This window comes from Coptis chinensis, chromosome 5, assembly GCF_015680905.1.
Source record: "Coptis chinensis isolate HL-2020 chromosome 5, ASM1568090v1, whole genome shotgun sequence".
In the NCBI taxonomy this organism is placed as follows: domain Eukaryota; kingdom Viridiplantae; phylum Streptophyta; class Magnoliopsida; order Ranunculales; family Ranunculaceae; genus Coptis; species Coptis chinensis.
The window spans coordinates 75770541-75795408 of record NC_141460.1 but is presented as its reverse complement, the minus strand read 5'-3'; the positions used below and the strand labels follow the sequence as shown (position 1 = coordinate 75795408).

At 38.5% G+C, this 24868-nt stretch overlaps 1 protein-coding gene across 2 annotated transcripts; it reads right to left on the bottom strand.

Annotated features, from left to right (window-relative positions):
* Positions 1-416: 416 nt before the first annotated feature.
* Positions 417-8201, bottom strand: LOC147498939 (sugar transport protein MST6-like). 2 transcript variants are annotated; one of them, XM_086559081.1, is made up of 5 exons: positions 7952-8201; positions 7294-7595; positions 1140-1769; positions 569-1023; positions 417-455 (listed from the first exon to the last, which is right to left on the bottom strand). In XM_086559081.1, the coding sequence occupies exons 1-4, from the start codon at positions 8097-8099 to the stop codon at positions 601-603; spliced, it is 1503 nt and encodes a 500-aa protein (XP_086415207.1). In that variant the 5' UTR covers positions 8100-8201; the 3' UTR covers positions 417-455; positions 569-600. The 2 variants fall into 2 exon arrangements, with proteins under 2 accessions (XP_086415207.1, XP_086415206.1); XM_086559080.1 differs by having other exon boundaries at positions 417-1023.
* Between the last annotated feature and the right edge of the window lie 16667 nt (positions 8202-24868).

Here is a 24868-nt window from a genome sequence, read left to right as displayed (position 1 = left end):
AACAATAGAGCATTAGGCTGCAGATATGAATGCTTTTCTGTTTACTCTGGTTTTCTACAATTCCATGTATGATGCTAACTAAAACTTATGTGTATTTCTCTGCAAGAAGTTTGAATCCTGCTGGAAATGTTGGAAATGCTTGCTTGCTAGCAGCCACCAAGAAGTTTGAAGCCTGCTGGAAATGCTTCGTAGAAGAAGTTTTGAAACAGAGGGTCATCCCAAATATTTTTCCAAGTAACCCTAACTAGTAAATGGGGGTCATCCCTAACTAGAAAATGGGATCATCCAAACTAACCCTAAATAAAAATCTGAAACATCCTTCAGACATTTTTCCAATCAGTTGTTGAGTCACCTTAGGAGAAGTATGTCTATCTTGACGAATAGAAAACAACAGTCTATAGTGATAACATAACAACGACATGCTAGTGAAGAAACCCAGTTCCTCCATTCAATTCCTATATAACAAATATTAAGAATGTTACAACCATGTTTGATGGATCGAAAACTTAAATAATCAAGCTTGCAAAAGCAGATCATTCGAAATTGTTGGAAGTGTACGGAAACAAACCTATTTTATTAATGCCCAACCAAGTCTCAATTTTAAACTAATTCACTTCTCTCGTCCGTCAAGTACTTTTTCCAGAACCAATGGCGCCTCCACACGTTAGGCATATCATCAATCGGAATATCTTTCGTCTCAGGCAAAAAATAGATGACGAAAATTGTCATGATCAACACAAAACCAGAAAAAAAGTAGAAGACTACATATTCGAACTTGCACAACGTGCCAAGGAAAAATTGAGCAATTATGAATGTGAAAAGCATACTGACTCCAACCATAATAGAATGTCCTGTCGATCGGATCTCCAGAGGAAATATTTCACTTGGCACTAAGCATCCTAGAACACCCCACGAACACGCAAAGGCAAACAGGTATAGACAGAGCAAGGCTAGTAAACAATTGGTGTAGAAATCTGAACTATTTGCCTCACCATTCGCCCCAATTTTATACCCGGCCACAATCTGCAAAGGCTCACAGTAGAAATTAATATCATAGATATGCATGTTGGGATTTCAACGTGATATAACTCTAGCAATCCATTATCATTACACAAAGATTAGAATTTAAAATAATTTACCTGGCACATGGACATTAGTGCTCCACCTAATTTCAATAGAAGCTTCCTCCTCACCGTTTTTGCAAGGGTAATGGCCATGATGGTGCCTACAAGAATAATACCTGCAGTCATGACTGCAAAAGTAAGAGATGCATTGGTTCCAAACCCAAGCCCTTTGGAAATGATTGGACCATATAAGATAATGACATTGATCCCTGTAAATTGCTGGAATATCGGAAGAACCAATGCGATGATCAAGTGAGGTCTATATCTCTTCTTCAAGATTGTTTTCCATGTCTGGCTGCCCTCCAAAATCAGTCTATTTACTCCCAACAAATCATTGAACTCTTCGACAATGTTATCTGTGCCACGAATATACTGGAGCTCTAATTTTGCTTCCTTAATTTCGTCCCACGTAATAAATAAACTAGGCTCACGAGGAAGAAAAATTGTTCCAGCATATATCACAAGCGCAGGGACAGCAAGGGAACAACTGTTCCAATGCCAGTTCGTCTCATCACTTATCTTGTTTACTCCAATATTGGCAAGGTTCGTGCAAAGAACTCCAAATGTGATCATAAGTTGGAAACCGAACACAAAACCACCATTGTATCGAGAAGGAAACAGCTCTGATAAATAGAGCGGTATGACCTATTAAAAGGCAAAATGATATGCACGTGATATATGAAAACATACGACAAATCAGTAGAAGTTCAAAAATAAAGATGATAAACAATAATCATGAAGTAATTTGTACAACAATCTTCACATATTGGTTGACCTTTGGAGCTGGTGTAGGGCTTGTAACGCCCCGCCACCACCATTCACCAACAGTCGATACTATCCCCACTTTGCCACTCAAAGGCCGAGGTCATAACCTGTCGCATATGTGGGACTAAACCCACCCAATGCATCGCATAGTTGTCCATGGGTGGGGCCAGTTGGGCCGAATCCGGCACAGAGGCAGAGAGCCTTGAGGCTTTGATGCATTTTTTAAAACATTGAATGGCACATTCACGTTTCGTTATTTAACACCTAATTGCTTGGTGTAGATAAACGGAGCTGATTCTGCGTGTGTCAGAGCGCACCTGTGCCCAAGAGCCTGGAGACAAGAGCGTGACCAAGACTGAATTTCGTGGCTTCCTTGACTATGTCAAGAATTTTGAGCGTAGGTATACGACCTAGGATTTTGAGTTCAGTGCTTGAAATTTGTGTAGACAAGGTGTTCGATTAAATTCCGAAGTGAAACTTTTTTTTTTTTTATTGTGTGTAACTTGAAAGATGGCTCTCAAGATGTCAAACGCAAGGTTTGAAGTAGAGAAGTTTAATGGAAAGAATAATTTTGGGATTTGACAAGTCCAAATAAAGGACATCCTCATCCAACAAGATTTGCACAAGGCTTTAAAGGGGATTAAATCTAAGGCGGCGAGTATGAGTAATGATGATTGGGAAGAGTTCGATCTTCGGGCTTGTTCATCAATCCGATTATGTCTTGCTAATGAGGTCATGTATAGTGTGATGGAAGAAAATACCGCTGCCGGTATTTGGCTCAAACTAGAGTCTATATATATGACCAAGAGCATGACGAACAAGATGTACCTTAAGAAGCGTCTTTATCGGTACATGATGGTCGATGGTTCAACGATGCAAGAGCACGTTAGTGAGTGAGTTCCGTCGGCGTCTAGCGGATTATTTGAATATTGGTATGAAGATGGATGATGAGGATCAGCGGCATATTTAATATTCTCCTTGCCAGAAAGCTATGAGCATCTAATGACTACATTTATGAACAGAGAAGACGTCGATCTTGACGAAGTTCAGAGTGTACTTCTTTCTTATGAGTTGATGAAGAAGACACATGTAGAGAATAGCATTGATGCAGGTCAGGGGCTAGTGGCAAGAGGAAGGTCGTATGAAAAGGCTTCTACAAGCAATGAGAAGTCTAGGTCCAAGTCAAAGAAGCCTTTGACACATGTGAAGTGCTACAATTGCGATTAAAATGGACATTACGCAAGTAATTGTCCTCACCCAAAGAAAGAGAACAAAAGAGATGGTAAGAAGAAAGGTAAGGTAAAAATTGAGGCAAGTTATGCTTCAGGCTCTGAAGGGGACGAGTTGAGTCTCTGTGTGTCCACACAAGACTATATGGCCGAAAGGTGGATTCTTGATTCCAGATGTTCCTACCATATGTGCCCGAATAGAAAGTGGTTTACTTCTTATGAGAGCATTAATGGTGGTTTCGTTTTGATGGGTAATGACATTGCTTGTAAGACGGTAGGAATTGGAACTATACGGGTTAAGATGCATGATGGTATAGTGAGGACTTTAAGCGATGTGCATGTCCAAAGAAAAAAAACCTTATTTCTCTTGGTACCTTGGATTCCAAAGGCCACAAGTTTGTGGGCAAAGGTGGAGTCCTAAAAAGATTGTCAGTGGCTCTTTAACGCTTATGAAGGGTCAAAGACACGGAACCTTGTATACTTTGATGGGTAGTACAGGTGATAAACGATGTAGCGCGGTGGGTGCATGTAGTGATGATTCCGAATGCACTAAGATGTGGCATATCGCGACTAGGCATATAGTGAAAAGGGTTTATCCGAGTTGTGCAAAGCGAGGTTCTTGAAAGACTTGAAGAAGCCAAATATGGGTTTCGTGAGCATTGTGTCTATGAAGCGGCAGTAGAGTCAAGTTCAAGTCAAGCAAGCACCGACCACGCATCCTTGACTATGTGCATCACGGATGTTTGGGGACCCTCTGAGAGTGGCTTCAAAAGGAGGTAACCGCTATTATGTCTCATTCATTGATGATCATACCCGCTATCCGTGTAGGTGTATATGATGAAAACGAAAAGATGAAGTGTTTGAGACATTTAAGAAGTGGAAGGCAAGGGGTTGAGAATCGCACGATAGGAAGGTAAAGACACTACGGTCCGACAATAGTACGTGAGAATATACCTATGGGCCCTTCCAAGAGTTTTGTGCGCTGACATGGAATTGGAATTGCTAGACACCGGATCGGGGGGCACGCCTGTGAGAATGGAATGGCGAGGAGAGGATGAATAGAACCTTGCTTGAAAGAGCGAGATGTTTGTTATCTAATGCCATCTAGGCAAAGAGTATTAGGCGGAATCGGTGTCCATGGCATGTTATTTGTATAATAGGTCACCAATTCCAGCCTATAGATTGCAAGACACCTTATGAGATGTGGTCGTAACCCACCGTGATTATAGTATTTTCGCGAGTATTTGGATCGACCGCTTACTACCATGTGAAAGGAGAGCAAGCTAGATCCTAGAGCTAAGAAAGCCATATTCTTAGGCTCGCCAAATGGGATAAAGGGATACTGATTGTGGTGTCTAGAAGACCACAAGTTCCCCGTCGTGAGAGATGTTACGTTTGATGAGACTTCCGTGTTATCTTTGATGTTTCCGGAAAGAGGCGGGCAAAATGGTGAGTCTATAGAAGTTCAAGCCACCGAGCTTGAGTTGTGCGATCACGTGAGATGACCGTTTGGTTCATGATGAGGTACCAAATCATGGAACCACACAAAAATAGGAAGAAGAAGAGCAAGAGCATCCACAACTTGTATTGGGCGACCCTAGGCCAAATAGACAAGTTAAAGAAGTGCACAAGTATGGGCACGAGAAGCCGGGTGAAACACTATGGTCGTGGATTTAGTGGCATATGACCTTGAATATCGAAGATGATGAGCCGATAGTTTCAAAGAAGCATTAGAGATGCTCATTCTGAGATTGGTTGGTTGCTATGCAACAAGAGATGGAGTCTCTTGATAAAAATCACACATGGGACCTAGTTTTATTGCCAAAGGGCAAAAGGACTATCGGCGAAGAATGGGTGTTCGAAAGAAAAAGAGGTCCTTCCCCGAACCGGAAAAAGATCTTGGGTACAAGGCAAAGAGTAGTAGCAAAGGGTTTCTCCCGCGGAAGGAAGGAGTCGACTACAATGAGGTATTTTCTCCGGTGGTCAAACATACTTCCATTAGGTGTGTTATTGAGTTTAGTTGCTCACTTCGACTTGGAGTTAGAGCAACTTGATGTGGAAAACTTTCTTCCATGGGGACCGGAGGAAGAGATCTATATGAGACAACCTCGAAGGGGTTTGTTGTTCTTGAAAAAAGAAGATCATGTATGCAAATTGAATCGGTCATCAGTATGGGTTAAAGCAATCGCCCAGGCAATGGTACAAGCGCTTTGACACATTCATGATGCAACATGAGTACACCCGAAGTAAGTATGATCTTTGTGTCTACTTTAGAAGGCTTCGTGGTAATGACTTCATTTATCTCCCCTTTATGTGGATGACATGCTTATTGCTTCCAAAAACATGGTGGAGATAGACAAGTTGAAATCTCAACTTAGCTCTGAGTTTGAGATGAAAGACTTAGGTGGAGCCAAGAAGATACTGGGCATGGAGATTGATAGAGATAGGAAGAAGCGACGGATAGTTGTATCTCGGAAAAATACCTTCGAGAAAATAATTTCCGCGATTTGGTATGGAGAATGTAAAGTCGGTTTCTACACCTTTAGTCAAGGCATTTTAGGCTTTCGGCTAAGTTCTCTCCTAGTTCGATTGAAGGAACAAAAGCATATGGCTAATGTTCCTTATGCAAGTGTCGTGGGTAGTTTGATGTATGCAATGGTGTACACACATTTACATTTCCGCAGGCGATTAGTGTTGTAAGCAAGTATATGGCAAATCTTGGGAAGCGACATTGGGAGGCGATGAAATGGGTACTAAGGTACTTGAAGCGGTACCTTGGATGTGGGATTAGCTTATGATGGAGGCACTTGTTATGTCGATGGGTTTGTGGATTCGATTATGCGGTGATCTAGATAGATGATGATCGACTCACCGGTTATGTGTTTATGATGCATGGTGTACCGGTTAGTTGGAGGTCTATGCTTCTGATTTGCTCTATCTACTACCGAGGCGTATATATGGCGATGGCAAAGCTGCAGGTGAAAGAGAGGCTATGGCTTCGAGGTCTTCTAGATGATATGGGTATTGAAAGCGTAACAATGTTGCTTTGTATTGTGATAGTCAGAGTGTTATTCATTTGGCGAAGAACCAAGTTCATCATGCTCGGACCAAGCATATTGATGTCTATTATCACTTTATACGGGATGTCGTTGAGGATGGTGATGTAGCACTTGAGAAAGTGGACACCCATGACAATCCTGGCGATATCTTTGACGAAAGTTGTCACCGGAGTTAAGTTCCAAAGACTGCTTTGGACTTGCTCCAAATCCTACATGTTTGAAAGAGCCCCTGTGTGGGCATAGCCGCCGCGGCGATTGATCGCGAAGTCTTCTTTGCGGATGTGTTCCTACTAGATGTGTTCTTGTTGATGTGTTTATTTCGGTTTTATATGTTAAAACCTCCGACCGAGAATGGAGAAACGGTAGAGTGTCGAACGCGAGCCTTTCAAGATTCTCAGGAGACAAAGAAGAGCGACTGCTTCGCAAAGCACCGCCAAGAGAGACAAGAGCGCCACTTTCCGAGAGTGAAAGCCCTGCCAAGAGCTCGAGACAAGACTGAATTTGAGTGATGGGCCTTCGTGGGCCTCGCTTATAACCTTCACTAAATTTGTTTTTGGTATAAAAAAAAAATCAAGGTTTTGGAAAACCTAACTTTTTCAAAACCAAGAAAGAGAGAGATTACAAGAGAGCAATTCTTTGTGAGTTGAATTCATTCTTTGAGAATTGTAATTGTAATTCGGACACATCTAGTAAAGCTTGGAACTTCGCAGTGTGGGCGTGACAAATTCGCGAACCACGATATATCTCGTCTTGTGGTTTGTTCTTCTTTTACATTAATTGTTTTACTTTATATGCTTGTTATTTGATATTGAGAAGTGTTGGGAGATTACTTGGAAGGTGTTGAAGTCTTGTCTATTGAGAAGGATCGATCCTTGTGTTGAATTGATCCGTTTGTTGTGGGTAACGTTGTTTCCACAGTTTTTTATTCACAACACTTGGGTTGTAAGCCACACACTCTACATATAAAGAGCTTTCTAAGCGTGCATGGTTTCTTTTTTTCTTTTCTTTTTTTTGTTCTTTTATATTGGTATGGTTTGCCTTTTTATATGTTTTGAGGCGTTAGACCAATCCAGCATTTGCAAATTATTTAAAAGAAAATGAAAAAAAAAATGTCACCTGAAGAAAGATCCCAACTCCTATACCAAGGAGTATCCTTGACATGTATAACATAGCTATGCTTTCAACCCATACACCAAAGAGTGATCCGAGCCAATAACTCAAGCCACCAAAGTAGATTGAAGCCCCAGTCATAAGGTTAGTTTTATTACAGAAGGAAAAGAACCACCCGAGAAGCGCGCCCAAGTACAAAGATGATGTGAATGAGCTGAAAAACTGATCATGGAATGTACAATAAAGATTTGTGGAAGCTACATCTTTTTTGATTAATTTCAAAAAATAGGGCATTGTTATTACTCCACCTGCAAAATAAGAGTTTCAACCAATCAAACAAAAAAGGATTAGTGATGCAGGGGCATTATTGACATCATGCTGATGCCATCCTAAAACCATGATTGCTGTGACGGCGGCGTACTATGTCTTATATAGTTATTAGTTTGATAATTAGTAACTAGTTTCTATATCATCACTTGCTTATTAGTATTAGAACTATGCTATCAGGAAGTTTCTATGTTGGTATCCTATTCTATTATATATTTAGCAGTAGATTAAAGTGTTTAAAGGCATTGATAAGCTTCATTGTTCTCTGATATAGTGATATGGTGGCACGTCTAGGAAGAAATAATTTTGAAACCAACAAGGATAGTGTTGAGCTTACCAGAAGCACCAAATGCATGCCCAATGAGCAAAGCAGTAAGCGTCAGAATGAAGCACGCGTGCAATACAAAGCCTGTGAGCCGCCCAGGGTATTGCTTGTTACCCACATGAGTAGTGGTGGACGATGCAATGAATGCACCAGTTATCATTGTTGAAAATCTCTGATTTTCAATTTATATCCTACACTGAAGTGCACAAAAGAAAAGGATTAAGCGCTAGAGACATCTGTTAACGTTTATATAGGTAAGGTTGTTTCAGAAGATTTTCTTCTGTTGAAATAAAACATCTGTTGTGCTTCGTACTTCGACAAGGACTTTTTTTTTTCTTAAACACGTGCGGACATTGCACGCGCTATGAACCTTACCCGAGTCCAATCATAAAAATTTGGCCGACGGGTTCAAGGACTCTCACACTCATTGACTCATATATAGTTACAAGTATGCAAATGCAAACCATGCTGTGCACTGTTTTTTTTTTTTTTTCTTTCTAAAGTCTTAAAAGTATTGAAATCGGTCCCTCGAGTTCGATAGTTAACATGATTATTTTGGATTCTAATTCTAATTGGTAATTGTAATTATGTAGGAAAAGCTCATCTATTTTTTTAATAGGAAATAATTACATTATTTTTTTGGATTTTAATTATAATTGTTTAAGTGACATTAAAAAGGTTTTTCTAAATTATTAATAAAAGAGAGCTTGTTCTAATATTAGCGAGGAAAATTGGGGATAATTATATAATTTAAGTGATATTAGGGAGGCTTTTTTAAATTATTAATAAATAGGGGGTTTGTTCTAATATTTGTGAGGGAGGTGTTTCGAAATTTAGCAACTATGGATATTACAAATTGCCTACTCGACAGGGGAGAGGGGTTGCTAAATACCTGGCTATCATATAGTGTAGAGACTAGTGTTGGGGTAAACTTGTAATTAGATTCATTGAGGTGCAAAGGCCAAAAACTATAAGTCGGCGTGAAAGATGCGGTTTAATTCGTTGGATTTTGGAAACTTAAATTTGGAAATGGAAAAAAACTTAAACAACTTCTAAAGGGCTCGACTTGATAATAAGAACAAAATACTTCTCCAAGACATAAATTTTTTTACTTCTTCAAAGTGCTCAAAATGGGTAGAGAAAAATATCTTTTTTGGCAATATGAGGAGGATTTGAATAGTAAGTAGAACAAAAAATTTCAGCTTAGTATTATTTTGTTGTGAATAATTTTTTTAAATTTATACTCGTTTAAATTTAAATGAAAATATATATATAGTCGAATTTCAACGAAATGCATTCGTATTATACTCGTTTAAAACACGTATCGTATTTTCGCTGTTAACATTTTATTGGACCGAATATTTAAAAGTATTATTTTATTAAACATTTCAAATTTTAGGCGAATAATTTATGTATCAAACTTTTGCCATCTACAAATTTACTAACTGTGTTCGTCGGTACATTGCCCACCTATGCACCTGCCCATAGCCTTGGGTGGGCCAACCCAAACCCAACCCGAGTCCAATCTAAATTTTTTGGACCTACAAGTCTTAATATGTGGTCTTGTCTAATCATATCAAACTTTATTTGGAATGTTGTTGATAAATGTAAAATGAATAGTTTACCTACGAAAAGAACGATGAATTCAAAACGTAAGTAAACTAAAACCGCCGGGTTTTATCTCAATTATCAAAGCTTCTACTCGATGCGAAATGCACTAAGTGGAGTAGGAAGTTAAGTCCACTCCTAGTTCCCTAGCATGGATTGTTTTCTAAGTCTAAGAAATCAGTCTTAAGTCTAATGAGAGCTTTACTTAAAATGTTATGCTAATAAGACGCTAATTTAAATAACAAGATATAATAAATAACAAGATAAAATATAAACTAAGGTTAATCTACGAAAGCTACGAAATACGATTGTTTGAATCTAGATAACTTAAATAGAGGGAATTGAATCCACCTCGAATCCAACTTAACAACCTAGCGTGTGAATGTTGTATCTCAATTCTCACGCTCTTCTAGAATTTCGAGTTCTAATCCCTAGTGTTCATGGCATTCCTACCGGGATACTAACTAGCATGTGAGAGGTCGTCCACCCATTCTCATGGCTTAAACACGACCTTCTAGAGTGGAATAGATTCTACAACCAATTCTATACTAACCACTAAGTTTTCATCAAGGCTTCATCAACCCCTCTAATGGAGGTTTTAGCCTTGAGTCATTAAACTAACATTTCCCATTGAATCTAAACTAAACATAATATAAGAAATTGAGATTTATTTACTTAAACAAACAATAATGAATCTAATTTAATGGCCGGGAATGAAATAAGAACAAGAATTGAAATTAGATCTAGAATGGAAATGACCAAATTCAAATTGACAAACTAACTATTTTATTTATCTAATCAATCGGAAACAATGATTCAAAGATTTAATCTAAAACAGAATTGAAATGGAACTAAAACTTAATTAATTAATAAAACTAGATCTAGAATTCTATATATTAATTTAGGTCTAACTAGCTACCATTAACAAATAGCTAAGCTTTTGTTTTATACATCCAGATCCAAAAATCGTGCATGGGCTTGGAGCCATGTTTTTGGCCGCAGAATCGCCCAAAACCCAATTTTTTCAAATTCAAAAGGCCTCTTCAGCTGCAGTTGGCTTCAGCAGACTTTTCGTCCACTTCTACTCCTCTGATTGGGTCAAGGCTTGGTCCATTGGAAAGCTCTTTCCGAGCCGGTCGTTTTGACATAAGGTAGGCCCAATTCAAGGTTTGAGTCCAAAGATATGGTCTTTGGAAGTTCTCTTGTCTTTGTGCAATTGCTTCTTTGCTTTGCGTGGACTTTGACTTTTCATCTTTTGACCGTGGCTTTACAAAGGCTTTGTCTTCTTTGAATCTTGGCTTTTAATCACTGAACTCCTTAGTAACCAACCATTGCTCCTTTTATCTCATCAAAGTGGCACATTCCTGCACATAATTGACTTTGAAGCCTGAAATACATAAAAACACGTAATCAGTATTAACTCTTACTTATTACTCACATAATTGGTCTAAAAGTATGACTGCTAAGGGGTTAAAACTACAGTTTTGGGCTCTTATCAACCACCCCCAAACAGCATTTTGCTTGTCCTCAAGCAAATATGAGAAATTAGCATAAGTGACCAAAAATGGAGTTCTATCTACTCTCGTCTCGCTGAGTGCGATTGCATTGACCATATGCAACAAGGCCTTAAACCACTAGGGAATTCCCTAGTGGACGAAGTTATAGCCTCGTGAGAGTTTTCCGGAAGGTACTCACAAACTTCATCTATACTACAACGACTAAGAAATAAAACTATTGTTTTCTCATTCATATCTCAACTATCTATACATCTCACTAGCAAATACATAAGCTAATATATGCATAATAATCAATCATCTAAAAAATAAACATATAACAATGAGTAATACTATGAAATATAATAGCAGGTCCGTTTAAAAAACTTCGGAATAGCGTCCTTAAGTAGGTCCTCACATAAATGTCAAGACAAAACCACTCTGATTTTTCCACTCAAGTTTATTTTGCTCCAAAGGTCGCGGTGGGCACACTTTACCTTACAATCTCAATGACAACAAGGAAGCCGGTCGATCAAACACATCTCGCCACTTACTATCACACTAACCTATTCCCTAATTGAGCTAGAGGTCTTTATTAGGTATTATCATGGGATTAGGAGATGGTTTAAGAAGGAAGGAAATGGATATTCAAAAGGACAAGTCCGAGATAATAGAGTCTTCATATTATGTAACTTAGAAAAAACCTTGTTATTTCCTTTTGCTTCTATACTTTGTTTCCATCCTTAGCCATATTTTTTTTTTTTTTCTTTTCTTTGGCTTTTGACTCCTTTTATTCTATTTTTTGGAGTTTTATTTATTTCTATATATATATATATATATATATATATATATATATATATATATATATATATATATATTTTTTTTTTTTTTCCTTTTCCTTGATGGAAACTTCTTTTCTTTTCCTCAAGCAACTAACTAATTTTTGTTTACACGTGTTTTCTCTTCTTCTTTCTTCACTCATTCTATTCTCGGACTTATTCTAAATTGGGTAGGTTGATTTATTCTTTTTTTATTTTGTTTTTGTTTTTTGTAATGGGTAAAGGAATTGTGGTTTATGGAAGGCTAAAGAAAGGCTCGAGGGGCTTACTAGCGGAAAATAATTCATAGGTTTGAATTTCTGGCTATATCGATCCAAAGAGGGCCTAAATTCTAAGCTTAGGATATGGCATAGTGATCAAGCAAGTGGGCGTGTGATTTCTCTATCCGGATTTTACTTCTCCCTTGTGTCATTTCTCAAATGTTTTATTTCATATAAGGCTTTAGGCTATATTCTCCACGATTTATAGAATAAGTACTCTAGCCTAGATTTCAAAACTTACTACTAACAATCATAGATACTCATGTAATAAATTTATAGATAGATGCAAAGATTATTACCTACATATTAACCTAAGTTTCTAACAATTATTCTCGATGCAAAAGCTATGTGAGACATCTAAATTGTTAAGAGCATAGAAAGAAAAACAATACCAATATTCCTAAGTGTATAGCATACTTTTTTATTTATATTTTTGAATTTTTGAAATTTTAACTAGAAAAAAACAAGTGCATATTATACATATCTATATCCTAACATGTCTTAATTACCGCGTTTTTATGGCCCCCCAAACAAGAAGCATGTTTTGTCCTCAAAGCATTTAAATAAAGAGGGTAGGAAAATACTATTGAGCGCGTGAAATTCGGAACATCTGCAAAACAAGGTTAAAACATACAAATATAGTAATATATAAAAAAAAGCGGACGAACTCTATAAGAGTTCCACCCATTATGGGGTTAATGTAATGAAATTGCTTGGGACATAAGCGCATTAATTAACTTAACTAAAACTTACCTGCACCCCCCCAAAGCATTTACTCGTCATCCTCCTCTTCTATATGAGGTTCTTTCGATCCCGCCATGCCATAACAACTTGCCACGCCTTCCGTCGTGTATCATCAACTAGTGCTAACCTCTCTGAGTGTTACTTGGTCCGATGGGGTGTAAGGGGGCAACCAAATGTGGTTGCACCTGCCATCCCGCCAAGTCATGGCTCGGAATGATCTTACCACCACGATTGGTGGGTCTCATGGTTTCGACCCTTTCCCAACTGCGGTAATATTATGTGAGAATATGGGTAGGCAAGCGCCGCATAACGCGGGCAACCAAGACAGGCATAAGAAGGTACTTATGCCTCAAGGTATGGCCTCTCGCTTCAGAAAGTAGCAACTAAAACTTCGGGGAATGTCATACCGACGACGTCCCTCGCCTAAAGCAAAGAAAACGTCACCGGCGGTATTATTGGCAGAAGTAAACTGCCGTTCCCCTAGAATGTTCATCATGATGAACAACATGGTTATGCCTACATTCAGCGATAGGCTACTCAGGGCGATGTTATATTGGTCTTGGTCCATGATAAAAACACCCCTCCCCATAATACTCATGGAAATAGGCATATTCATATAGGTATGAGTTATCCGTCATATATCCTCACGCGGCATAGGGTCGGTAATGGCAATCCCGAAACCAAAAGCTATCAAGTGCTTACTGAATTCCATAGTCGTCCCATCAATAGTAAGGAAAAATTTTGTTCTCCTTCTTGGGTACAAAAAAAGTAATATTATTATAGAAGAATTCAGTTAGCTTAGGTGAAAAGAATCGCCATCACTCACCGAAGATGCCGCCATCCTAATCGCACGATCCGCCATGAACGATGCTCCATAGGTATCGGTTCCCATCAAGTCTTCAAATGACTGTTCAGGAATCACTATAGGAGGTGTCATCTCAAAACTACTCTGTAGAACAGCTGCGAAAACCTGGAAGAAACCTCAGAAAATTGGAATTTCCTGTGCTTACGGGAGGAGGAGCGGGCGCTGCATTATAGAGGCCTTGGGGATGCGCGCTCGTTTTGGAATTACAGATGTTTAGGCCAGTCGCTGCTCTGCTTGGAAGCCTTGAAAGCTTCAGATTTTTCGATTCTGATGTTGTAGGGCGAAGTCGCTGCTTGGGCGGCTGGCGCTCGACAAAAAAATTTATGGCAAGTGTATAGGGCGGCAGCGCTTCGTAAAATCAAGTGTTTACAAGAAAAACAAGCGTAAAAAGCTTGGAGTGAAAGGTGAGATGATTGTGGGGGTGTAGTATGGGTTGTGAGTGTAGAATGATGGAAGTTTAAATAGGTTCTGGGTTTCCAAAATGAATCGGCAAGTTGCCAAATTGTTTTAAAGGCAATTTCGGAAATAGAAAACTCGCCAAACCCGCGAAACTAACCATAGTTTTGATTTCCTAACAACCCTGGTATCTTTTTAAACTTGGTTTAGAATATTAACTTCTAAACTCTCCTACATATCATGCTACCACTACAAAAAATCATAGATATGCCGATATCGGGCCTAATTTTCAACTTTGACTCCAAGACAACCTTACGAAAGATGATCAAAATAAATTATATTAAAATAATATGAAATCCAAGCAATCTAAAACAAACAACTTAATATTTAAATCTAACTACTGAAATAAAATTCCACTAACAAAACAATAAAAACAATGAAATAACAGACAATAACCGATGGTGAACACCTAGGCGTGTGAAGAAGATGGTCCCCTGGGATGGAGACCGGTTACGTGGTGAAGAATGGCTTGAGCCATCTGGCCTTCTTGGCGACGCTCATGCCTCTCGGACTTCGAGAGAGACAGACTCATCCACGAAAGTGGCATCGCGTCGTAGCATCTCTATCCGAACAAGCTACTGTGCTTCCATCCTCGATCTTGAGTATCGCATCTTGGGCTTGGTGATTCGGTGGATAATCTCCAAGTTAGACAAGATATCTTCCTCGACCCTTTTTCGAGCATTTCAACTCTCGTCACGAAAAGTTCGTTTTGCTTATTTCGGTACAATTTGTCTATGTCGGATATCTTCACAGATCACGATAACCGCATCGCAAAACCGGTTTGCGGCGATTATCATTCGTTCTAAATTAGAAGTATGACTATCGAAATTATCCTCAACCAACCATGTCATATCTTCCCCTTCATTATGCGACTCAACTTCATTCTCTGCAGACAACGGCCAAGTCTCTTGGATGCATTCCTTATAAATACTTGCATTAGAATGCAATTTGATCTTAATAAGAGCAGATTTAGCGGCATGCTCTAAATGAAACATAATCTTAGTGATCAATACGGGAAGAGGCGCCATGCTCTTTCCCACTCCTCTAATCACATTCAAAATTAAATCGAGGATGCAGAAATTACACTCATTCGTTTGCAAAATCCAGAGAACGTGCAGACACTGAAGTCCGATGTCGCTGACTTTGTCTTTCCCGAGGACGTTCCTACCAATCCACTGAGCTACAGCCAGTTGATTGGTTCTCGAATCGTCTGGCGCGCAATGAGATCGTGTGTATTCACCCTCTATGACCGTATCTTTCATCAAAGGGGAACTCCAGTATCTTTGGGATTCCGAATGGTCGTATCTAGGTTGGTTACAAAAAAGTGATTCCTAATAGTTCACCAACAACTCTGCCGTTACTTCCCTCCTCGTTCTGCTATCCTAATGAAAATCCTATTTCCCTCCAATTCTCGTTTCTTATAAAACTGTTCTACCAAATCATAGTGATAGAACTCATCACATTCGAATCACCACGTCTATTCCAATCCTCTTAATCATATTGGCGTCGTGGAAATGGTGCTTGAAATGGTCGGCCTCAAACGTGCTCCGGCAACATTCTTCGTCGTGGCGCCATTGAAGTTTGAACCGATTTGGGGTTTGTAGATGGTGGTGGATGCAAGTTTGATGAAAACCAACTAAACACAACGGTGGTGGTTATGGTAGGTAACGGTGGCAGGTTTGAAGACTTGAATTGGTGGGTGTTTTTTCTTGGTGGAAACGGTTGGAGATTGTGTTGGTGTTTCACAAAAGCGGCGTGGGTGGTCTTTCTATTTTGATGTATTCTATTTATTTTTATTTTTTTTTTTTTGGTTGCTAGGGTTTAATTTAAATTAGTGAAAGGCGGTTTGAGAAGATGAAGTCGCGATTATGTTTTGGAGGATGGGCGCCGTAGCGGCGCGTAGGTGCTTGGCCAGCCAGTTGGAGCCAAGCCAATTCGATTTTCGACTTTTAAATCGATTTTAGCGAACTTCAAACTAAATTTCCCTTCCGTTATCGGTCCGATTTTTGCGAATGAGATATGGAAATGATCAGGAGAATTTCCAATCCAATGATCCATAAACTACTCTATTCCGACCGTGGGTGACATATAAGATAGTGGAAAACGCCTCGAAGTCGCGTGCATGGCGTAAGTTATCTTAACGAATGAACACTAAATTAGATGGCGTCAACCCCAATGAACTATATTAATGGACCTAAGCAACACAAAATAGAAAGTTCGAGCAATCCGGATGGAAAGACTGATTTCCCACCCCAAACAAATTTTTAAACACAAAATTTGTTTTAACATGGGTTGTTTAAAGTTGATTCCCAAGACTTGTTGGATTGCTAGTTCTCTGGGTTTAGATATATATCTATATCTAAAAATGAAAACAATTATTATTATTATTATTATTATTATTATTATTATTATATATATATATATATATATATATATATATATATATTTTTATTTTTTTTTTTTTTATTTTATTATTATTATTATTATTATTATTTTTTTATTTTTTTTTTGGAAAAACAATAAGCAAATAAAGACATAATTCACAACATAGAAAAACATGACTCAAAATCCGAGAAAAACATGCAAGAGTGGAAAGCGTGAACTATGTGAACCGTGGACTTAGGATCCGGTACTTACAGCCACACTCCCATAGGGAGGGCCGGTTACCTTAATGGTACACTTACCATTAAATGGAAGTGAAAGGAAGTACATCAATGACAAGGTCATTCCTCATATATAGGGTCCCTGTAAAAAGGACTTCCTCTATATCGGGGGCGAGAAGTTCGTGAAAATGTTTTAATCGTTGACCGTTAACTTGAAAGGTGCTTGTTGTCCTTTGGATTTACCAAGGTAATTGCCCGTAAGGGGTGACTTTGACGATAACGAGAAAAGGACCCGGACCAAGCGGGTTTTAGTTTCCACAGGAAAATATGTAGGCGGGGAGTTGTAAAGCAAAACCTTTTGTCTGTTGAGTAGAAGTTCGCTCCACTCCTACCCTCAAAGACTTTTATTGTTTTCTAAGTCTAAGAATCACCTTAAATTAACGAGAGCTTTACTTAAATGTTACGCTAATAAAGACGCTAATTTAAATAACAAGATATAATAAATAACAAGATAAAATATAAACTAAGGTTAATCTACAAAAAGCTACCAAAATACGCATTGTTTGAATCTAGATAACTAAATGGGAATTGAATCCACCTCTAATCCAACTTAACAACCTAGCTGTGAAACAGATTCAATTCTCACGCTCTTACTGTGAAATTTCGAAGTTCTAATCCCTAGTGTTCACGGCATTCCTACCGGATACTAATCCAGATGTGAGGTCATTCCACCCATTCTCATGGCTTAAACACTCCACCTTCTGTGAGTGGAATAGATTCTACAACCAATTCTATACTAACCACTAAGTTTTCATCAAGGCTTCATCAACCCCTCTAATGGAGGTTTTAGCCTTGAGTCATTAAACTAACATTTCCCATTGAATCTAAACTAAACATAATATAAGAAATCGAGATTTACTTACTTAAACAATAATGAATCTAATTTAATGGCTGGAATGAAATAAGAACAAGAATTGAAATTAGATCTAGAATGGAAATGACCAAATTCAAATTGACAAACTAACTATTTTATTTATCTAATCAATCGCAGAACAATGATTCAAAGATTTAATCTAAAACAGAATTGAAATGGAACTAAAACTTAATTAATTAATAAAACTAGATCTAGAATTCTATATATATAATTTAGGGTCTAACTAGCTACCATTAACAAATAGCTAAGCTTTTGTTTTTATACATCCGTGATCCAAAAATCGTGCGTGGGCTTGGAGCCATGTTTTGGGCCGTAGAATCAGCCCAAAACCCAATTCTTTCAAATCAAAAGGCCTCTTCAAACTGCAGTTGGCTTCAGCAGACTTTTCGTCCACTTCTACTCCTCTGATTGGGTCAAGGCTTGGTCCATTGGAAAGCTCTTTCCGAGCCGGTCGTTTTGACATAAGGTAGGCCCAATTCAAGGTTTGAGTCCAAAGATATGGTCTTTGGAAGTTCTCTTATCTTTGTCTTCATTGTTTACCTTGCGTGGACTTTGACTTTTCATCTTTTGACCAGGCTTTACAAAGGCTTTGTCTTTTTTGAATCTTGGCTTTTAATCACTGAACTCCTTAGTAACCAACCATTGCTCCTTTATCTCATCAAAAGTGCACATTCCTCACATTAATTGACTTTGAAGCCCGAAATACATAAAACACGTGTCGGTATTATTTTTTACTTATTACTCACATAATTGGTCTAAAAAAGTATGACTGCTAAGGGGTTAAAACTACAGTTTTGGGCTCTTATCAACCACCCCAAACAGCATTTTGCTTGTCCTCAAGCAAATATGAGAAATTAGCATAAGTGACCAAAAATGGAGTTCTATCTCTACTGCCTCACTGAGTGACGATTGCATTGACCATATGCAACAAGGCCTTAAACCACTAGGAATTCCCTAGTGGGCCGAAGTTATAGCCTAAGGAGAGTTTTCCATTGAAGGTACTCACAAACTTCATCTATACTTACAAATCGACTAAGAAATAAAACTATTGTTTTCTCATTCATATCTCAACTATCTATACATCTCACTATGAAATACATAAGCTAATATATGCATAATAATCAATCATCTAAAATAAACATATAACAATGAGTAATACTATGAAATATAATAGCAGGTCCGTTTCTAAAAACTTCGAATAAGCGTCCTTAAGTAGGTCCTCACATAAATGTCAAGACAAAACCACTCTGATTTTTCCACTCAAGTTTTCACGCCCAATGCGGTGGAGCAAGCACCACTTTTACCTTCTGATCTCAATGACAACAAGGAAAGCCTGAGCCCATCAAACACATCTGCCACTTACTATCACACTAACCTATTCCTAATTGAGCTAGGTCTTTATTAGGTATTGCGGGGATTAGGAGATGGTTTAAGAAGGAAGGAAATGGATATTCAAAGGACAAGTCCGAGATAATAGAGTCTTCATATTATGTAACTTAGAAAACCTTGTTATTTCCTTTTGCTTCTATACTTTGTTTCCATCCTTAGCCATATTTTTTTTTTTTCTTTTCTTTGGCTTTTGACTCTTTTATTCTATTTTGGAGTTTTTATTTATTTCTATATATATATATATATATATATATATATATATATATATATATATATATATATATATTTTTTTTTTTTTTTTCCTGGATGGAAACTTCTTTTCTTTTTCTCAAGCAACTAACTAATTTTTTGTTTACCACGGTTTTTCTCTTCTTCTTTTCTTCACTCATTCTATTCTCGACTTATTCTAAATTGGGTAGGTTGATTTATTCTTTTTTATTTTGTTTTTTTTTTTTTGTAACGAGGGGGTAAAGGAATTGTGGTTTATGGAAGGCTAAAAGAAAGGCTCGAGGGGCTTACTAGCGGAAAAATAATTCATAGGTTTGAATTTCTCGCTATATCGATCCAAAAGAGGGCCTAAATTCTCGCTTAGGATATGGCATAGTGATCAAGCAAGTGGACGTGTGATTTCTATCCGATTTTACTTCTCCTTGTGTCATTTCTCAAATGTTTCGCTCATATAAGGCTTTAGGCTATATTCTCACAGATTTATAGAATAAGTACTCTAGCCTAGATTTCAAAACTTACTACTAACAATCATAGATACTCATGTAATAAATTTATAGATAGATGCAAAGATTATTACCTACATATTAACCTAAGTTTCTAACAATTATTCCATGCAAAGCTATGTGAGACATCTAAATTGTTAAGAGCATAGAGAAAGAAAACAATACCAATATTCCTAAGTGTATAGCATACTTTTTTATTTATATTTTTGAATTTTTGAAATTTTAACTAGAAAACAAGTGCATATTATACATATCTATATCCTAACAGATGTCTTAATTACACGTGTTTTATGGCCCCCCAAACAAGAAGCATGTTTTGTCCTCAAAGCATTTAAATAAAGAGGGTAGGAAAATACTATTAGCCGCGTGGAAATTCGAACATCCGCAAAACAAGGTTAAAACATACAAATATAGTAATATAAAAAAGACGCAACTCTATAAGAGTTCCACCCATTATGGGGTTAACAAAATGAAATTGCTTGGGACATAAAAGCGGATTACACTAACTTAACTAAAAACTTACCTGCACCCCAGCATTTTACTCGCCATCCTCCTCTTTCTATATGAGGTTCTTTTTCGCGATCCCCGCCATGCCATAACAACTTGCCACGCCTTCCGTGCGTGTATCATCAACTAGTGCTAACCTCTAGTGTTACTTGGTCCGATGGGGTGTAAGGGGCAACCAAATGTGGTTGCACGCCATCCCGCCAAGTCATGGCTCGAATGATCTTACCACATCGATTGGTGGGTCTCATGGTTTCGACCCTTTCCCCGATCCTCGTGTACGGTAATCTGACGTATGGGTAGGCAAATAATGCGTAAACCAAGACAGCATAAGAAGGTACTTATGCCTTCAAGGTATGGCCCCTCGCCTCGACGGTAGCAACTAAAACTCGAGAATGTCATACCGACGACGTCCCTCGCCTAAAAGCAAGGAAAACGCCACCAGCGTATTATTGGCGGCGTAAACCGCCGTTCTCTAGAATGTTCATCATGATGAACAACATGGTCAGCCCTACATTCAAATATAGGCTACTGCATGCATGTTATATTGGTCTTGGTCCATGATACGAAACACCCTCCCCATAATACTCATGGAAATAGGCATATTCATATAGGTATGAGTTATCCATCATATATCCTCACGGTGCATAGTGGTCGGGGTAATGGCAATCCCAAAACCAAAGCTATCAAGTGCTTACCTAATTCCATAGTCGTCCCATCAATAGTAAGGGAAAATTTTGTTCTCCTTCTTGGGTACAAAAAAGTAATATTATTATAGAAGAATTCAGTTAGCTTAGGTGAAAAAGAATCGTCATCACTCACCGTAAGATGCCGCCATCCCCATCGCCGCGATCCGCTCGCGAACGATGCTCCATAGGTATCGGTTCCCATCAAGTCTTCAAATGACTGCTCGGGAATCACTATAGGAGGTGTCATCTCAAAACTACTCAGTAGAACAGCTGCGAAAACCTGGAAGAAACCTCGAAAAATTGGAATTTCCGTGCTTACGGGGAGGAGAGCGCCAGCTTCGTATATAGGCGAAATCGCTTCGTAGGGTTTTGGAATTACACAGTGTTTGGCGCAGGTCGCTTTTGCTTGAAGCGCTGGCGCTTCGTGAGATTTTTCGATTTACGTTGTTGTAGAGGAGTCGCTCTGCTTGAAGCCTCGACAAAAAAATTTATGGAGCGTTGTATGGAAGCGCGGTAATCGTTCGTAGAATAAAACGCTGTGTTTACAAGAAAAACAAAGCGAAAAAAAGCTTGGAGTGAAAGGTGAGAGATGATTGTGGGGTGTAGTATGGGTTGTGAGTGTAGAATGATGGAAGTTTAAATAGGTTCCGGGTTTCCAAAATGAATCGGCAAGTTGCCAAATTGTTTTAAGGCAATTTCGAGGAAATAGAAAACTGCCAAACCCAAAACGGAAACTAACCATAGTTTTGATTTCCTAACAACCACGGTATCTTTTAAACTTGGTTTAGAATATTAACTTCTAAACTCTCCTACATATCATGCTACCACTACAAAAAATCATAGATATGCCGATATCGGCCTAATTTTCAACTTTGACTCCAAGACAACCTTACGAAAAGATGATCAAAATAAATTATATTAAAATAATATGAAATCCAAGCAATCTAAAACAAACAACTTAATATTTAAATCTAACTACTGAAATAAAATTCCACACTAACAAAACAATAAAAAAAAAATGAAATAACAGATTACCACCGATGGTGAACACCTAGGCGTGTGAAGAAGATGGTCCCCTGGGATGGAGACCGTTACGTGGTGAAGAATGGCTTGAGCCATCCGCCACGGGCGACGACGCCATGCCTCTCGGACTCACGGTGAGACGGACTCATCCACGAAAGTGGCATCGTCGTAGCATCATCTCTATCCCAACAAGCTACCTTCCATCTCGGTCTTGAAGTATCGCATCTTGGGCTTGGTGATTCCGTGGATAATCTCCAAGTTAGACAAGATATCTTCCTCGACCCTTTCGAAAGCATTTCAACTCGGCCCCCAAAGTTCGTTTGCTTATTTCAAGTACAATTTGTCTATGTCGGATATCTTCACAGATCACGATAACCGCGATCGCAAACCGGTTTTGCACATTATCATTCGCTCTAAATTAGAAGTATGACTATCGAAATTATCCTCAACCAACCATGTCATATCTTCCCTTCATTATGCGACTCAACTTCATTCTCTCGCGGACAACGGCCAAGTCTCTTGGATGCATTCCTTATAAATACTTGCATTAGAATGCAATTTGATCTTAATAAGAGCAGATTTAGCGGCGACTCTAAATGAGAGCATAATCTTAGTGATCAATACGGAAGAGCGCCATGCTCTTTCCCACTCCTCTAATCACATTCAAAATTAAATCGAGGATGCAGAAATTACACTCATTCGTTTGCAAAATCCGAGAGAACGCGGACACGAAGTCGATGTCGCCGACTTTGTCTTTCCCGGGGCGTTCCTACCAATCCACCGAGACCCGGTTGATTGGTTCTCAATGGTCGTCCCGCTTAACGAATGAGATATCGTATTGTATTCACCCTCTATGACCGTATCTTTTCATCAAAGCGGGAACTCCAAAGATCTTTGATTCCCGAATGGTCGTATCTAGGTTGGTTACGGCGTGATTCCTAATAGTTCACCAACAACCGCCTCCGTTACTTCCTCCTCGTTCTCTATTATCCTAATGAAAATCCTATTTCCTCCAATTCTCGTTTCTTATAAAACTGTTCTACCAAATCATAGTGATAGAACTCATCATCGAATACCACCGGTCTATTCCAATCCCTCTTAATCATATTGGCGTCGTAAAATGGTGCGAAATGGTCGGCCTCAAACGCGTTCTCGGCCGACATTCTTCGTCATAAGCGCCATTGAAGTTTGAACCGATTTGGGGTTTGTAGATGGTGGTGGATGCAAGTTTGATGAAAACCAACTAAACAACGGTGGTGGTTATGGTAGGTACGGTGGCAGGTTTGAAGACTTGAATTGGTGGGTGTTTTCTTGGTGGAAACGGTTGGAGATTGTGTTGGTGTTTCCTGAAAGGGCGGTGGGTGGTCTTTCTATTTTGATGTATTCTATTTATTTTATTTTTTTATTTTTTGGTTGCTAGGGTTTAATTTAAATTAGTGAAAGGCGGTTTGAGAAGATGAAGTCGCGATTATGTTTTGGAGGATGGGATGGGCGCGCTGGTAGGTCTTGTAGCGAGTTGGGCCCAAGCCCATTCGATTTTTCGACTTTAAAATCGATTTTTAAATTAACTTCAAACTAAATTTCCCGCTTATTATCGGTCCGATTTTTTGCGAATGAGATATGGAAATGATCAGGAGAGAATTTCCAATCCAATGATCCATAAACTACTCTATTCCGACCGTGGGTGACATATAAGATAGTGGAAAACGCCTCGAAGTGCGTGCATGGCGTAAGTTATCGCGAAACGAATGAACACTAAATTAGATGGCGTCAACCCCAATGAACTATATTAATGGACCTAAGCAACACAAATAGAAAGTTCGAAAGCAATCCGGATGGAAAGATCGATTTCCCACCCCAAAACAAATTTTTTAAACACAAAATTTGTTTTAACATGGGTTGTTTAAAAGTCGATTCCCAAGACTTGTTGGATTGCTAGTTCTCACGGGTTTAGATATATATCTATATCTAAAAATGAAAACAATTATTATTATTATTATTATTATTATTATTATTATTATATATATATATATATATATATATATATATATATATATTTTATTTTTTTATTTTTTTTTATTTTATTATTATTATTATTATTATTATTATTTTTTTATTTTTTTTTTTTGGAAAAACAATAAGCAAATAAAGACATAATTCACAACATAGAGAAACATGACTCAAAAATCCGAGAAAACATGCAAGAGTGGAAAACGTGAACTATGTGAACCGTGGACTTAGGATCCGGTACTACCACCACACTCCATAGGAGGGGGCCGGTTACCTTAATGGTACACTTACCATTAAATGGAAGTGAAAGGAAGTACATCAATGACAAGGGTCATTCCTCATATATAGGGTCCTGTAAAAGGACTTCCTCTATATCGAGGGGGCCGGTTAAGTGAAAATGTTTTAATCGTTGACCGTTAACTTGAAAGATAATCATTGTCCTTGGGATTTACCAAGGTAATTGCCCCGTGGGGGTGACTTGATAACGAAAAGGACCGGACCACGGGTTTTAGTTTCCACAGGAAAATATGTAGACGGGAGTTGTAAAGCAAAACCTTTTGTCCGACCACAAACTCTTTGGCGTGAGATGTGCTTATCATGAACACGCTTTCATGTTAGCTTTATAATCCTTCAGCGAGATCGTAAGAATCGCTACGGATTTCTTCAAGCTCATTTAATTGTAACTTCGTTTGACACCACTTCATCAATATTAAAGTTAAGGCTTTTATAGCCCACGAGCCGCACGGTGCTCTAATTCAACGGGCAAATGACATGGTTTCCC

Excerpts from the sequence above, each read along its gene's own strand:
- LOC147498939 (XM_086559080.1), bottom strand. The coding sequence starts at position 8,099 with ATGATAACTGGTGCATTCATTGCATCGTCCACCACTACTCATGTGGGT. Across the intron at positions 1,770-7,293 it reads GAGTTGGGATCTTTCTTCAG|GTCATACCGCTCTATTTATC; the intron begins GTGACATTTTTT and ends GCCTTTTAATAG. Across the intron at positions 1,024-1,139 it reads CACTAATGTCCATGTGCCAG|ATTGTGGCCGGGTATAAAAT; the intron begins GTAAATTATTTT and ends GAGCCTTTGCAG.